General features: G+C 38.6%; 1 protein-coding gene across 1 annotated transcript in view; it reads right to left on the minus strand.

The window, feature by feature from the left end:
• The window catches only part of LOC149823439 (uncharacterized), a 148,184-nt gene that overhangs the window by 72,946 nt on the left and 57,317 nt on the right, over positions 1-17,921 (minus strand). The window contains exon 8 of the mRNA XM_090018838.1: positions 8,727-8,837. Within this exon, the coding sequence (XP_089874964.1) occupies positions 8,727-8,837 (111 nt within the window). The remainder of the gene's footprint in view (positions 1-8,726; positions 8,838-17,921) is intronic.

Genomic DNA, 17,921 nt, shown 5'->3' on the forward strand with positions numbered 1-17,921 from the left:
GAGAGGATAGGATAGTACAAAAACTCCGATGGACAAGTTGTTAACAACTATGCTCCTCGAGTAGCAATGGCTCGATGTCCCCGGTCATCAGAGTTAGGAGACTGGGCTACCAAATATTATCCTAGGTGGTAGATCCCAATTACTTCTACAGAAATTCGAATGCATCTCCCGGTAACAAGTGTCCTCTGGGAAATTCTCTCTCAGTCATTTGGTCGTCCCCTTGAGAGTGGACTCAGCTAGTTGTCCGAGTTACTAAAATACATGGAATAATAAACCCCCAGACAGTCTCAGTTGTTTCTACGTTTATCTTGTGCGTACCCACAAGTCAGTAATTATCAAAACAAGATTACCATACTCATTTTACTTATTTTGAAATTGCACATCGCGAAAGGAATAACGTTTATGTTAGCCTTGTTTTGATTTTTTATATTTATGCACCTACCAGGCTTTCATAAGTCTGACCCATTTTATGTGATACAAGCGATGATTAGGTTGATGTGGTAGGCGACGGTGCGATGACGTGATGATACGAAGAACCTACTCTCTCTCTCTGTTGTTTCGCTCCAGAGCACATTTTGTAATTTTGTATAAGGGTTTCTTTTGTAATACTTTATTTTGTGTAAACTTTAATTAACAAAAACTTGTTTAAAGCTATCTGGTTTGAATGATTATATTGAGATGCAAATCCATTGTGTAAAGGAAGGTTCGCCTGTAATGCACCCAAGGTCTGTTGACTTGTTCTTTCAAACATTGATTTCTGTTGAACTGCCATTTTAAACTCTGAAAAATGATTGATTGCAAAGTTTCAAATTTTTGCTAAAAGTTTAAAAGTTCGGGATTTTGGGACGTTACGGAAAATATTCAAGTTTTCTCTTCCAATAGACTGATATCCCCTAATCTGTCATCCACATTTTTGAAAAGTGATTGTATACCCTCTATAAATCTACCACAACTTGTTTGTTCCAATAACTCCACTTGGTCTCCACCGCAGAAAACACACGAAGCCTTTGTTGCTTTATGGAATTTCTTACATGCAGCTCTTGTCAAACCTCCTTAATCCTTCTACATTCCACACACCTGCCCTCACTTTGACATAAAAAGCAGGCATGTTTATTGTGAACCTTTTGACAGGAAAACAAGTATTGAATACTTAATTGCGCTAAATGTTCAACACCAGGACATTCAAATACATGACAATTAAGGTCCAATAATCAAAACAAAAATAACAAAAAAAAGAAAGCATAACCCACAATCATATCCATTTATTGAGATTTAATTTCTTTTTTTCATTTTTACTGACACTAATATGATATTATTTTCTTAAAGAAGAAACAAATTCAAGATCCCAATGTAGCTGCATTTATTTCTCAATGTTTGTTGAATTTGTGGTTCCATTTTGTTAAAATAATAGGTCGTGTTAGAATGTATATAGCTTGTACATAATCAGGGTAGGATAATGTAGTGTTAAAGTTGTATATATAGGTATATATATGAATGGGTGTAACATCGAACACGGTTGGGCGCGCCCAGCGTATCCGCATGTTTTTTTTTGTGGTTTTACCCACTTAGTGGTGGTCCAAGACCGGTGGCTAAAGGGTCTAAAAGCGCAAAAAAAAGTGCATTGTTGATCGTGAAAGAAAACAAGTTCCTCCGAAGATTCACCAATTCGTCAAAAGTGGATACTCAAAAGAGTTCCACCAAAGCACCAAAAGAACACACAAAAAGCTACAAATGGGCTCACACACAAGATCCACCAAAGGTGGCTGAAACAACCTTAAAAAATATTATTTTATTGACTGAAATATGCAAGAAGCAATATATGAATGAGGGGAATCCACCCCTTTATATACACATTCCAAAGGGCCTCAATAGAGACATTGGAAGAGGTCCAACAGCTCTAACTAGAGGCGTTGAATCCTCACAACGTCTCTTTTGACTAGTAAACATTACTATGGTTCTAACTGTGGTCATCCTAGCAACAAATGCAAAGGTTTCCTCATAATCTATTTCACACTCTTGGGAGTATCCTTTGGCAACTAATCTAGCTTTGTACCTTTCAAGGGTTTTATCACTCTTGGTTTTTATCCTATAGACCCATCAACAACGTATGGGTTTCTTTCCTAGGGGAATATCTTGGATAATCCAATTATTCACCTTTTCCAAAGCATCTAATTCTACCCTCATGGCTTTTACCCATTCAAAATGTTTCTCTACTTCAGCATAGCTTGAGGGTTTTATATAAGAATGTATCAATGCAATGTAAGCTTGATACTTAAGTAAAAAGAACTCATAGGACACAAATTTCCCAGGAGTTTTTGGTTTTGATACTCTAGATGACCTTCTAGTTTGTGTTTCTACATGTTTTTCATTAGTATATTTTTCAAGGGCACATGGATATTCAGAACTACTATGCTTGGAATATCGAATACAGTTCTGATTTTGAGATTGTTCTTCACTTATCTCACTGTCATGAGATTTATCTTCACTCACCATATCACTTCTAATATCCTGATCTTCGTCAAAATCAACATCATAATCATCAATCATTTATCTTCACTCACCATATCACTTCTAATATCCTGATCTTCGTCAAAATCAACATCATAATCATCAATCTTTGGAATTAGATCCAACATAAAAGAAAAATCAGTTATGTCCTTAGGATTTTCAAATCCAAAAAAAAAAAATCTAAAAAAGACACGTCTTGAAACATATAATTTCTTATTCTTAAAATCAATGCATCTATAGTCATTTTTTATTATTTGCATATCCCAAAAAGGCACAAGGAATAGCACGATGAGAAAGTTTATCATTTTTATCAGTGAATACAAAATATTTGCATCCAAAAACCGTAAGTCTAGAATAATCAGAAGTAATTTTAAAAAGTTTTTCTACTTATGATATATTTTTCAAGATAACAGATGACATTCTATTAATAAGATAAATGGCAGTCAAAGTGGATTCGGCCCAAAAAAATTTAGGTACTTGATTTGAGATAAGCAATGTTCTTGTAGTTTCTATGATGTGCCTATGTTTTCTTTCGGCCAAACCATTTTGTTATGGAGTGTAGGGACAAGATTTTTTATGTGTAATACCATTTGATTTCAGGTAATCTTTAAAATCTTTCGATAAAAATTTCCCCCCTGAATCAGTGCGAAAGATAGAAATATCCTTTTGAAAATTATTTTTGACCAATTTGTGAAATATTTGAAAGTATGAAAAAACATCAGATTTATGTTTGAGAAAATAAATTCACGTCTAGTAAAATCATCAACAAAGATTACGTAATACGCAAACCTACCCTTGGATACAAGAGGTGTTGGGCCTCAAACATCCAAATGCACTAACTCAAGAGGTCGTGTAGAGACAAAAGTTCTTTCTTAAAATGACAATGTTTTCATCTTGCTAAGAATACAATCTTCACATGTAAAATTTTCAAAATTACAAAAACTTTTCATATTTAGAAAGTGTTGGATTTTGGGTACATTAGGATAGCCAAGTCTTTTATGCCATAAATCCAAATTTAGTTTATGAACATTATGAAAAAAGATACTTTTCGGTATTTTCAAAAAATTTATATAGTATAAGCCTCCTTCCCTATGGCCTTCCCCAGTCAGCTTCCCTAACTAATGATCCTGCACTCGACATCTAATAGAAGAGAAGGAAACATTATACCCATGGTCAGATAATTGAGAGACAAACAAAAGATTTATGTTTAACTTGGAAATATATCTAATTTTTTTAATAGAAAAAACTTTTCAAATATTTTTAAATTTTCTTATTCCCTTTATCTTAAGGGATGTCGCATCAGCAATAAAAACATTTGATTCGCTTGAGTTACAACATTCGGATAAGATATCACTATTTGGTGTCATATGAAATGATGCACTTGAGTCAAGAAGCTAAAGAGTCTTACCAGGGTCAAAATGCCAATAGAAGAGACCGCAGCTCCGGTTGATAAAGCTCTTTTGAGTAGAGGTTGGAGAGCTTCTACAAGTTTAGTCAAAGACATGCTCCAAACGTTTGATTTTTGTGTAGCTTTAAGCTCACTTGACTCTTGTGCAACTGATGCTATACTCTTCTCATAGGGCATTTTTAGTTTAAGACAATATGTCTTGACATGTCCCGGTTCACAACAATAATAACAAATAATTTTTTTCTTGTCAAACTCATTGCCTTGTTTTACATAGTTATCATTGTTTGGTCTCCCATAATGTGGTGGTTTGTAAGCATGAACATCGTTTTCTGGCCTAGATACGTCCAGGACCGAATCATCATCTTCTCTAGATGTCTTCTTTTTTAGTTTATTTTCCTCCATACTTAGCTCTTCAATAGAGCGAACTTTTCCTCTATAAAAAGAGCCGATTTGGTAGACTCAAACTCCGGTCTTAGACCATTGATGAATTGATAGAAATGCTCTGCATCAATTTGTCTTTGACGGAGTTCTATGTCTTCGGGACAATGTCATTGTGACTCAAGAAGAGCCAAATCATTCCAAAGGTCAAACAACTCACTAAAGTATTTTCTAATACTTTTTCCTTCTTGAGTCATAGTGTGTACTTTGTCTTGTAAGTTGCAAATGTGGGCAATATCTTTAAGATAATACATTCTCTTGAGATATTTTTATGCTTTATTTGTATGTTCAAACTTGGTTAGACTTGAGCACTTCTTGATATCAACACTACTAATGAGCCAAGACATAATCTTGGCAGGACCCATTCTCCATTTTTTCATTTTTTCATTTTTTCTCATATGTGGCCATAGCCTTGGTCTTTTCTGCCTCCGTAAGAGGTACCTCTTTTTCTCCTTCTATCTTAGTAAGGATTAGTTTAGATTCCAAATCCGACCCATCCACTAATCCCACAACCCTTTCCCCTATATGAAATGCTTCATGATTGAAGCCCATGTTACAAAATTTGTGTTGTCAAGTTTGATGGGTTTTAGGATGACATTATCATTGTCATCTATATTTACAAGGGCTAAGAGAAGAATAGAAGATAAAGAGGAGGAAGAAAGAGAGGAGATAATCAAAGGTATCACGAGAACACCACCAAGAGAGCTCCTCCAATGAGAAACACGAACACACAAGCACTCCACCACCAAGAGGGTACAACAATCTCACAAGCACTTGAATAAATTTTGCAAAAGAGACTTTATCTCTTGAAAATCTTAAGTGGCACACTTCCTAATGCACCAAAAAAACCAGCTCGATCTCCAAGCTCTGATACCATAAAAGAAAACAAGTTTCTCCAAAGATGTTAAGGTAATGCCCTCTAGGGGAATTTTGGTCTTTTTCCTTAATTATAATAGGTCTTGTCCTCTAGAGACAGTTTTGTATTTTCTTTGTTTTTATTGTTTTTGTCCTTTTGATATAGGCTAGGGGCTCTATGGTCATTAAACCATAGTCGTTAGGATGCTCCAACAGACACATCTCTAGCCTTTGGGAGCTCCCTTGGCCCTTTTTGTTGTATATAAAGGGACCTCTTGTCCCTATTCATTCTATGCTTTCTCAAGCATTTTTTGTCCTTAACAAATTCTATATTTTTTATTTGTGTTCTTGGCCCCTAAGTGGCTTATGTACTTGTGGTTTTGTGTTGACCCATAAGAGGTCTTCATTGTGTATGTTTTTGTGCTCTTGTAAGCCCATAAGAGGCACCCCCTAGTATTATTTTTCCTTTTCATTACACGTAGATCGTTTTATTCTTTTCATTCTTTGTATATGCCGTTTAACATATTTTTTATATTTTCTTGTAATTCTTTTTTTTCCTTTTTGTTTTTCCAAATAAATGGCAATTTAGTCAATAGGATAGCCAAACTAGCCATTGGACCAAGACAAGCCATTAATACAATCTAATGGGCTAGCTACTAGCCGTAAGACTATCCTAACAGCTAGACTCACTTTCTCTATATATATGGAGTTGAACCCCATTTGTAAGCAATTGCAATTTGCTAATGCCTTTTTTAATAAATTTATTTATTTTTGTTTTGTGTTGAGCCCTTCTGATACTCATTTGTTTTTGTTTATCCATTTGTATATGTTGGATTCCTTAGAATACCATTTCATTGTGTGGTATTATAGCCAAGGTAAGGTAACCTCCGATGTTTGTTGGCTTATAGACCTCCTTTGTAAAAAATTTGTAATATTAACAAACTCTCTTGTAAGCATTGTATTTTGGATAAAATGAAATCTGTATTGGAATTATTAATTCTTTTTCTACCAAACCTTTTAATTATTTCATTCAGATTCCTGGGGTCGACTCCTGCATCTTCCAAAGGAGAACTTATGTATTATGTGATCTTTGCTGATGACTTAACCAGCTACACATGGATTTACTTTCTTAAGCATAAATCTGAAGTTTTCCCTACTTTTAAAAGTTCTCATATTCAGAGATATAAAAACTTTATAATTTTTCAAACTTTATATTTCTCATGGTATAACACCAATAGTCTTGTCCACACTGCCCAACAAAATGATTTGGCTGAAAGAAAGCACCAGCATATTATACAAACCATTAGGACCCTTCTTATATCAAACTCGTACTTGAAACATTTTTTGGCAGAAGCCTCTCTTACTTATATCTATGTTTTTTTCTACTTTGCAAAACATCAGTTGTTGAAAAGGTTTTCAAAATTACACCTGATCTATGTTGTCAAAAGTGCTAGGCGGGGTTAGTCGGTGGACCTTCGAAAAGGCCTAGGCGGGCAAAAAAAATTAAGAACCAATAATGTAAAAAAAGATAAACTACACAATATTGAGATAAATAAAGCATGTATGAAGCATAACAATTAATATTAAAGGGTCAAAACATAAGAGTGAATGACAATAAACATCGAACAAACAATTAATATTACTTGGGTTTGCATCTTCCATTGTTCTAATTAAACATTTCAAAACAAACAATTATTAATCAATAAAGTAGATAAACAAAACATAAACAATATATATATATAAACAATACTTATATAACAGTATGTATATAAACTGTTCAGTATATAAACAATACATATATAAAATATATAACTGTTATATATATATATATATATATATATATATGTATATACTCAACAGTATATACATATACGGTTCAATATATATGTATAAACAATATATAAACTAACAGTATATATATACTGAACCAACTAGGTAGCTCGCCTAGTCGAGCTGGGTGCCGCCCTGCACCTAGGCGCGCCTTTGACAACATAGCACCTGATGATGCAAGATTAAGAGCATTTAGTTGCAAACTTTTTGTTCTTTTCACAAAAAATGATAATATTTCACCTAAAGTTGTTTAGCATGTCTTTCTGGGGTACGTTGAAAATAAAAAGGGTATAGATGCTATGACCTTTTGCATGATATTATATATTTCCATAAATGTGCATTCTCTAAAAAAGGAACAAAGCAATCCAAGTAGTTCCGCAACAACAAGAATGCTATCTACTTTGCAAGCAACCATACTTGTAATAAGTATATTGAAATGGACTCTTACTATATTCATGAAGAATACACGAAGAACACTCTCTTATTACCCTATGTCTCTTCAAAATGCCAACTCCCAGACTTATTCACTAAAACCTGTCTTTATCTCGGTTTTACTTCCTTCTTGATAAACTTTTGATGTTACAACCGTAAATTTAAGGGAAAGTGTTGGAATGTATATAGATTGTACATTATTAGAGTTAGGATAGGCAGATTTATTCTTTTCATTCTTCCAATATGTTTTCTCACATCTTTTTCATTTTTTCAAGTAATATCTTCATTTGTTTTCTAAAGCCCTTAGATGAAGAACACCAAACAAGAACAAGGATTTGGTAGGTAGATTAAAGCTGCAAGAGTCACGTGACTCTAAAAGACTGGGCAACCATTTTCAGAATTTTCAGACTTCGCATAATCTTGTAACATGGCTCTGCTTCTTTTCATTTTAAGTTTTCCTTTTAAAACAAGAAAAAAAAAGGTGAATTCCAAATCTGTAATAACATGTTATAGTCATCTGATTTGCCTCAAAGTTTCCTGTCACCCCATAGATGACTTGGGATGAGTTTGCTTAGTCATTAGTCTACCTTCCAATGAACCATAGGAGTTTTGTGATATGAGTTCTCTTTCTTTCTTTTCCTTTTCAAATAAAGAAAGAAAGACCTGTTTTGGTCAAAACCACAATGCATAATAAAAGGTGAGGTACGTGGAAGGCATCCTAAGATAACTATAATATCCCTTTTTGCCTCAAATACAAGTGAACGGCTACTCCTTTTGTGGGATATTTTGAATATCCAAAAGGATCAAATGAGCACCTTTAAACTAGAAGTTGCAGAGATTTCATTCATATGCATTCTTTGACCGTAATATGATCCTTTGATAAAAGCAACGGTAGACATGAAAAGGAATATATAATTTATTTTCAATAGAATTTAGTAAAAGTAGTATGTCAATTTTGCACCATACGGAATCAAATTATTTCAAGAATCATGAAACATGATCACGAAGAGATTTTCAGAATTGATCTTCAAGTATCTCTGTCGGAAGTCAGGCAAGGTAAAAGGAAAAAGGATTTTCAAGTAATCAAAAGCTTAAATAATCACAGAGATTTTTTTTTTTTAAAAGAACAATCACTGAATTAATTGAGCCACCTGTTTGCTCACTTCTACATGTAGAATCACAACCACCACTACTGAGACACACATTACTGCTAGAAAGTAATACCTATGCATAAAACAAAAACAAACATCCAAACCTTCTGAGAATGTATCTCAGGTGAATCTCCAATACTTATAAGCTTTTTCTTTAGCAAAAGACATTCCAACGTCGAACACATCTGCACTTCTGCAAGCGCATCTTTTAAAGCCTACAATTGCAGAGAAAAAGAATGTCATATATGGCAGAAAGTTCTAGCAAGAAAAAATACATTAAGAGCAAACTGACATACCATGCTAATTCTTTAAGATGAAGGAACTGGAGAAATAATAAAGTTCAGGATTTTGCATCCATGACCAAGTGACACAGAGGATTGATGCCACAGAATGATGATATCCAATCCCTAGTGCCTTAATCAGATGAAATCGCATGATGAAAGACATTTCTTGATTATATGCACAAACAGAGCAACACCGAACTTGAAAGGTGAGCCAATGCCTACTATGCAAGAGGATAGCAAGTGACAATTATTACAATGGATTAATATGCATATCTACAAGTCCTAAAATCTCGACCCAATTAAGAGCTGTGTAACATGGGTGTGGGTGCAGCCGTGCAGGTGCAGTACCTGACAGCTGGATCCAGGTCAAGATGTCAGATACAGTCAACCCACACCCGACCACTTTGGTCCAATTTTGGACTTGGTCAAACCAAGTCCAAAATCGTCCAAGTTTAAAAGAAAAAACTTAAAAACTTACAATTGTATAATTGTAAATACTAAATACGTCATACATATATATATGGGAAAATATTTGCTACTAATAAAGGTAAGGAACTAATTAGCTAGAAACCGTAGGTGTAAGTTGTATCAACTCAATCTAACCACATAGATGTGTTCAGCATGGTTTGTTTGCTAATGATCAAGCCTTGGATTGTGCTTTTTTGATGTAAAAATGTGATCTCTATTTTGGCACATTGTGGGCCATTGATTTTTGGACCCCTTTAAAAACCTAATCACTTGTCGTAATCACATGATTCAAAACAAGTTTCCTACTAAACAAACCATGTAGATCACATCAATAACATTTGATCTACAAAAAATTGGTAATTTTTGAAGAAAATAGTGATTTCTACTCATTAGTTTCTTACCTTCATTAGTAGCCAATATGTATATAATATATACAGGCTAAGTCACCTGGTATGGGTGCAGGTACAGACGGTATGACACGGCAATTCCAAAAAATATGGGTATGGGGACACTGCTATATATATATATATATATATATATATATATATATATATATATATATATATATATATATATATATATATATATATATATATATATATATATATATATATATATATATATAAATATCACATAAATACAAAATAAACTGAATATAATCTAAATATATATGCAATATCTAAAATATATATTATATACTGAAGATATAAAGTCATAAACTGAAAATATAATTATAAATTATAAATTAAATACAAACTTGTATGTACGGAGGGTAAAATGGCATGTCCGGGTGTCGAAGCGTGTCGACATGGGTATGGAGGTAAAAATGAAGTGTCAGGGTACCATAGTATATAGGAGAGTCTTTGCTACCCTCCTTGGTAAGGAACTTGTGAAAAGCTAATTATTTTATTTATTTATTTATTTTGCACATCTGACCCTCCAAATATGATCTATATGTTTGGTTTAGTAGAAACTAGCCTTTGACATCTGCTTTTCGTGCATGTCAAATTTTGGGGGTTGAAAAAAAATGATTACAATGCACTGAATTTTCAACCGTCAAAAACCCATAGTTTTACATAAAAAAATAATACGAAAAAAAAATCTTTATGGGTTTAGGCTTTGGTGGGTGTCTCTCTTTTATCAGGTAGATAGGAGATACAAGCACTACTGCCAGCAGACGAGAGGGGTGGTGACCTCGTTCGAGGCGGTGGCTGGGGAGGGTGCAGCAGATGCATACTCGTCCTTGGCATCCAAAGCCATGTCTAAGCACTTCAGGTGCTTGAGGGATGGGATAGTGGATCAGATCAAGGCCACCAAGAAGGTGTTGGGGAAGAAGGATGCGATTGCACCTGGCACCACCAAGGGGGAGACCCCAAGGTTGAGGCTTCTGGACCAGAGCCTGAGGCAGCAGAAGGTGTATCATAATATGGGGATGATGGAGAACCACCCTTGGAGGCCTCAGAGGGGGTTGCCTGAACGCTCAGTGTCTAACCTTCATGCCTGGCTATTTGAACACCTCCTTCACCAGTAAGAACAATGAATCAAAACTTCATTCTCTCCTCCCTTTCCCTTGCATATAAATATGGGCATATTTTAATTTTAAAAAAACACGTATTAAATGAATGAATTTGTTGATTTCTATTATTTTAACCATGTCGTGTTACATCCATGCAGTCAGATTCAGTGAATACAATGTCCCCTTATGAGTTCCAACTAAAGGACTGGTAGCAAATGTTATAGGACATATATAAGTAACATAATTGTAACCAGACACAAGGCACATTTGGGCAATACTAATGCAACAATTCATACCACTTACCAGCTATGTACTCAATGTAATGAAATGCAAGCCTTCAATGAGAGCACAAATGTTCACAACAAGTGTCTATGAAAGACACATTTGTTAAGATTGTGTACATATATAGTCTATGTATTTGTATGTAAATCGAAATACCCATCAGGGGTATTTCAGTCATTTCCCATTGTAATAGTTGTCAGCCCATTAGGGACTGACTTTGTATTTTTCTTTTGCCTTTTTTTCATTTTCTTTCTTAAATTGTATTGTATGTGACTGATTGGGACAGCTCCAACTTGTAAACGCATAAAAAATTTTATAACTTGGATTCAGATCGGATCCGGACCCGACCCGGACCCATTGGAGGCACCGCCTCTCGTGTCTTTTAAAGACAACGAGGCAAAAGGGGGGGAGGTTTCTCGAAACCTCCTTCCCCTCTCGCTCCCTCGTCTCTCTCACCCGACCGCCTCTCCCACGCTCTTCGCGCCAACGAACCACCGCGACCAGCGATCCTCTCCGGCGAGCCAGCCCGGAGACACTGTCAACCCACCGCCACCTGCGACCTCCCGTCCGACCGCCGACAGCCCCGGAGCTCCTCCGGCGACCCCCCAGGTACACCTCTTCTCCTCTCCTTCCCCTTTTCTTTTCTTCTCCCCCCTTTTTCTTTCCTTTGCTGACAGAGAGCCGCTCCCTATGTTGGCTCGTCTTTCCGGCAGGGGGCTCCGCCCCCCTACATCTTCTGGATTTTCCGACAGGGGCGGAGCCTGTGCCTCTTTCTTGTTTTTCCGGCAAGGGACAAAGCCCCTGCCTTTTGCTGTTTTTTTGGCAGGGGGACAAAGCCCTTGCCTCCTGTGGTTTTCCGGCAGGGGGCTCTGCCTCCCTGCCCCCATCCTGTCTTCTTGTGTTTCCCGGTAGGAGGCTTCGCCCCTCTGCCTTGTGTTTTTCGGCAAGGGGCTTCGCCCCTAGGCCTTGTGTTTTCCGGTAGGGGGCGAGGCCCTTGCCTTCTTATGTTTTTCGGCAGGAGGCTTTGCCCCTCTGCCTTGTGTTTTCCGACAGGGGGTGAGGCCCCTACCTTCTTGTGTTTTCGGCAGGGGGCTTCGCCCCTCTGCCTTGTGTTTTCCGGCAGGGGGCGAGGCCCCTGCCTTCTTGTGTTTCCCGGCAGGGGGCTTCGCCCCTCAGCCTTGTGTTTTTCGACAGGGGGCTTCGCCCCTCTGCCTTGTGTTTTCCGGCAGAGGGCGAGGCCCCTGCCTTGTGTTTTCCGGCAGGGGGCTTCGCCCCTCTGCCTTGTGTTTTCCGGCAGGGGGTGAGGCCCTTGCCTTCTTGTGTTTTTCGGTAGGGGGCTTCACCCCTCTACCCTGTGTTTTCCGGCAGGGGGCGAGGCCCCTACCTTCTTGTGTTTCCCGACAAGGGGTTTTGCCCCCTCTGCCTTGTGTTTTCCGGTAGGGGGGGAGGCCCCTGCCTCCTTGTGTTTCCCGGCAGGGGGCGAAGCTCCCCCTGCTCTCCTGTGTTTTGCCGGCAGGGGGGAGGCTCCCCTTTCCTCCTTTGGTTTCCCAGTAGGGGGCGAAGCCCCCCTGCATCTCATTTGTTTTCTGGCAGGGGGCTTCGCCCCCTGCCTTGATCTTGTTGCCGGTAGGGGCTCTGCTCCGGTCTGTCTCGTTTTCAGCAGGGGGTTGCGCCCCTGTCCTATTTCCTGTTAAGGCAGGTTCGGCAGGGATCCTCTAATCCCTCCCCTGCCTTTTCTGTCCTAGCAGGCAGGGAGCAAGAGCTCCCTGCCTCTATGGCTTTTTGTCGGCAAGAGTGAGGTCCCTGCCTCCTGCACCCTTACAGGCACGGTGCAGTGCCTCTGCATCTCTGATGTCTGGGAGCAGGCCTCCCTGCCTCTGCCACCGTTTGTCGCCCGCATCCAGCAGGTCCTGACAGGGGCCCTTTACTAATCCAGCTGCCTTGTTGCCTCTGTCCCTCTTCAGCAGGGAGCTGAGCTCCCTGCCTACCCTCGTATTTGAGTTTCGATACCACTGCAAGTCTTACCGGACCCGTTTTGCGTTTGTATTATGGCATATAATTGAACGTTCTAAATTGTTGTTGTTCCCAGGTTGCACTCTGAAGCGTGCTCGCGCCCCGTGGCCGAGCCCGTGCTTAGCTTCGCTTGCAGGCGTGCGTAGTCCTGCAAACCCTCAAGGTAGGGGAAATTGCACGGAGGACTTGAACAATTGAATTGAATTCAATTAACTAAAAAGGATAATTAAATATATATATATATATATATATTATATATATATATATATTTTATACGAGTACGCAGTTAACTCAAGGACGCGGTTTCGCGATCTTTGTCCTTCACTTTCTGTCAGTCTTTACTTTGCCGTCACGTTCTGCGCCCAGGCTTTGCATTTGCACTCCTGCTCACAGTCTTTACTTTGTCGTCGCGCTATGCGCCAGGCTCCCGTTTTTACAAATGTTTCGTTACTGTCTTGCCATTGCAGATGATGCTCAGGTTTTTCGCTCATTGCATGTGCTATAAAGGCATCCACGTGGAGGATGCAAGAGGCATTTACCGCTCTTCCTCTTGCGACAAGAGTTGAGTCGGGAGCTTAACGTTACATCATCGTCTAAGGAGAAGGATTCCTAGCAGGGATCCCGGCTTTTCGAGTGAGCAGTCCTGTAAAGTTGACTTGAGAATTTAGGGAACTTCGCAAAAGCATCAAATACTGCCGAAATTGAAGTATTTGGAAGAATGCATTTTGGTTGATTCTGTTCGTCTATTCGGCATATCTCGGGTAACCCCGAATTGGGGCTTGAGCAAACTTTTTAGCGGGGGGTTCTGTTGAGAAACTCGTATCTCGTTCATTGAGGCCAGTATTGAGTCATGTGAGGCATGTAGATACCACGATAGCGGATGAGATTCGAGAAAATCACATGCGAGATGTTGGCACAAGTTGTTGGCGGTTTCAAAAGATAAAGAATGTCAAAAGCAGAGCTTCAGAAACATTACATCTTTGTGAAACACTTTTATTGAGGCTCCTATTGAGGAGCTATACCCCTTTCATCCTAGAGTACTTATAGTCGTGCACTACATGCTAGTACTGCGATGATCGGATGAGACGGTTGTGCGACCTCGAATAGTGTTAAATGCACAATGCTGTAATCACATAAAATGGTGACTATTCACCTTCACAGGCAAGATGCTCGAGTGTTTTAAAGACCACAACATTAGAATGGGTCGTTAGTTAAGCAACCCCTAACGCACTCATTCGCTTCTTGTTGTCTGTCAAGGGAGAGGACAGAGCGGTACAAAACTCCAATGGACAGGTTGTTAACAACCACCCCACGGGCAAAGATCTGGCCTCTCAGTCATTGGAGTTAGGGGAAGGGACTACCAGACATTATCCTATGTGGTAGATCCCATTGACTTCTGCAGAAGTTGGATGCATCTGTGGCACTGCTTACCTGCCTTTAGGGAATTCTCTCTCGGCTGAAAGCCGTCCCCTTAGGAGCGGACTCAACTAACTATTCGAGTTATTGAAAATACATAGAATAACAGACGCCCGAACTAGTCTCAGTTGTTTCTATGTTTTTGTCTGCGCGTACCCGCAGACCAGTAATATCGAAACATAAAGTCTGTTCACATTGGTTGATGGGTCATAAGACTTTCGTGTGTTTTGGGTACGTATTTTTGTCGAGTAAAAGCTTATTGATGAAATTACGTATGACTTTGTGTGTCCTCGAGATGCTTATGATTATGATGCTTATGTTAGCATATAGGTGGATGACATGTCGCACCGACAAATGATTAGTTTAGACTATTTAGGTGAATAACACATCACGCCTACGTAGTTTTATTGCAGAGAATTGCGTTATGATTGCCTAAGTGAATATAGCATACTTGTATAACATGATTGATAAGTATCTTGAATTTGATTGAAATGTCTTGAAGATATGTGCGTGAGTTACACGCTAGAAAGGTCGAATGCGATGTGCTTTGAGATAAGAATTGTGAATGCATATGATGATGCAATGGTTTGAATATTTGCACATATAACTTGAATCCTATGTGAATTTATTAAACTACGTAGGGGTTACGTATGTTGAAGTTTAGTTGATTCATAATATATTATGTGCGTGTTCTCATATGTATAGAACTTATGCTTTGATTTCACATGCTTTGAGGTCTTATTTGAGGAATACAATGTTCCTTGTGGCAATGATACGATGCGTAATATTTTATGCTTCTGTATGATGTGATTGAAATGCCATGTGATAAGAAATGTTGCAAGCATGCGATAAATGTCCATAGTTCATGGAACCTTATTGGAGGAATGTGTGATCTTGTGTTTTGTTTTACCATGTGAAGTGATACGATGCACATTGTTGATATGCATGCTTGTGCCCATATTGGTGGTTACTGACCTCAAGAGCAGTCAATTGTTCGGAGCAGTCGATTGTATTGATGCATGTATCACTGAGTATGGTATCTGTTGAGGACCTGATCTCCAAAAGATTATCTGTGAGGGTATGTATGATCAAGATCTGGTAACCGGTTAGAGTGGTAGATTTTCTGTGAGGATGTACATTGTCCACGAGCGAGTAGCCGCAAAGACGGTGAACTCCTGTGAGGAAGTGTATGGTCCAAGACCAGGTATACCATCTAGGGCGGTAATTCCTTGTGTGGTTGTACATTTCCCAGACCAGGTGATCCGGCGTTGATCTTGTCAATTATAATAGTGGCTATTGACCCTGAGAGCGGTCATTTGTGTTGATGCGTGTATCACAATAATTTTTATTGGATATGGCATTTTTTGAAGATCGGGTTTCCAAAGGATTCTCTGTGAGGGTATGTATGGTCAAGATCAGGTGACCCGACTAGAGCGGTAGAATCTCTGTAAGGATGTACACTGTCCAAGATCGGGTAGCCGCAAAGACTGTGAACTTCTGTGAGGAAGTGTATTGTTCAAGACCAGGTAAACCATATAGGGCGGTAATTACTTGTGAGGTCGTACATTTCCCAGACCAAGCGATCCGACGTGAAACTTGTGTTTTTTATTACCATAAAAAGTTATGGTGAGCTGTGATAATCTTCTGAGATTGATATTGATAGCCAATTATGAATTTATAGATTTGGCGTTCTGTTATAGCATGATTTCATGCAGGACCCAGATGTGAGAATCAAATCTTTATTGATTTTAGATCATGTTTTGGACCTTCTATAGAAGGATGGGTTTTTCTGAGAACGTATGACGCCTTAAGTGAGTCGTGACAGGTGACAGTTGGCCGCGTAAGGCCTTGAGAAATGTGAATAAATTAAGGTTGTTTAGGACAAAGAGTTTGTTAGAAATAGTGAGAGCGACAAACGATAACTTGATAATAATTAAATGAGAGACCCTGTTCTAGGAACGAAAACAAGCTTGTTGCGTGGTAGTTCACAACTTACGATCAAATGAATCGTCATGCTGCATTTGACAGTTGCACTACTTACTTGTTTTGAACTGCTTGTTTTGATACGGCTTACCTGTTTAACTGTTGATCTGCTTTAAACTGCTTAGCATGCTGAAATAAATGCTCTTAATTCAGTTTCTTGTAGTCTCTATTTTGTGCACCTACTAGTTTTTCGCGAAACTAACCCATTCTATGGTACAGGTGATGATTAGGTACACCACGGGCGATGGCGCGATTGCAAGATGGCTTCAAGATTTCCTTTTTCCTGCTCTTAGCTCGCGTCCTGGACGTTTTTGGGTTTTGTCACGGGTTTTCCTTTGGATATCCGAATTTTGTACTTTTGGTTCTTTTAGCTAACGTGCTCAAAGTTGTTAGCTTGCCTTTCTAAATTCAACAAAAGAATTATCTTCCGCTGATTACATAAATAAACTCTAAAAGGAAAGAGATTTTCTTCTAGTCTCTTGCCTGTTTTCTGAAAGGTTCGCAAGTTTGAAATTTTGGGGTGTTACACAACTAGTTGTTCGGCTGCTCCCAACTGTCACAAATATGACCATTGGGGGCTAGCCCAACCGCTAGTTGGGCTGCCCCCACTCTCCCTCTCTTGTGGTTATAAATAGGGTTTTCCCCTTGTATTCGATAATGCTTTTTTAAGCATTTCAGCAATATACAAGTTTTATAACTTTAGTTGTTTTCTTTTCCCTTTAGTGTGCGTGTGATTGACCCCTAAGAGGCATTCTATTTTTCATGTTCTTGTTTCATTACATAATATCAAAGCTTTGGTGCTCTTGGGTTATGATTTATTCGTAAAGGCCAAGAAGAGGATTGAAAGATTGGTGAAGCATCGATTCATGGGATCGTTGCATTGAAAAGCGCATCATCAAGCCTCTTCAACAAATTTTTTGCTATCTTCTCTCCTTTAGAAGTTATTGCATATTTTGATTCTGATTGGGGGGAGATGTAAATGATGAACGCTCAACCACCGGTTCTTGTATTTTTGTAGGTGATTCTCTAATTTCGTGGAGAAGTAAGAAGCAGCAGAAGGTGTCGCTTTCTTCCACAAAAGCAAAGTATCGTGCCATGGCAACCACTGCTTCTGAATTAGTATGGTTGAGACAACAGTTAGAAGACTTGGGAGTTCACATTGCAGAACCCTTGAGGTTGTGTTGTGACAATAAGAGCGCAGTATACATAGCAAGCTATCATACACCACGTGAAAGAACCAAACACATTGAAATGGATTGCTACTACGTTCGTGATGAATTTTTGAAGACCATCACGTTGTCATATGTACCATCTGAGTATCAACTGGCAGACTTCCC

The sequence above is a fragment of the Nuphar pumila genome, chromosome 10 (assembly GCF_984573655.1).
Source record: "Nuphar pumila chromosome 10, dmNupPumi1.hap1.1, whole genome shotgun sequence".
NCBI classification, from domain to species: domain Eukaryota; kingdom Viridiplantae; phylum Streptophyta; class Magnoliopsida; order Nymphaeales; family Nymphaeaceae; genus Nuphar; species Nuphar pumila.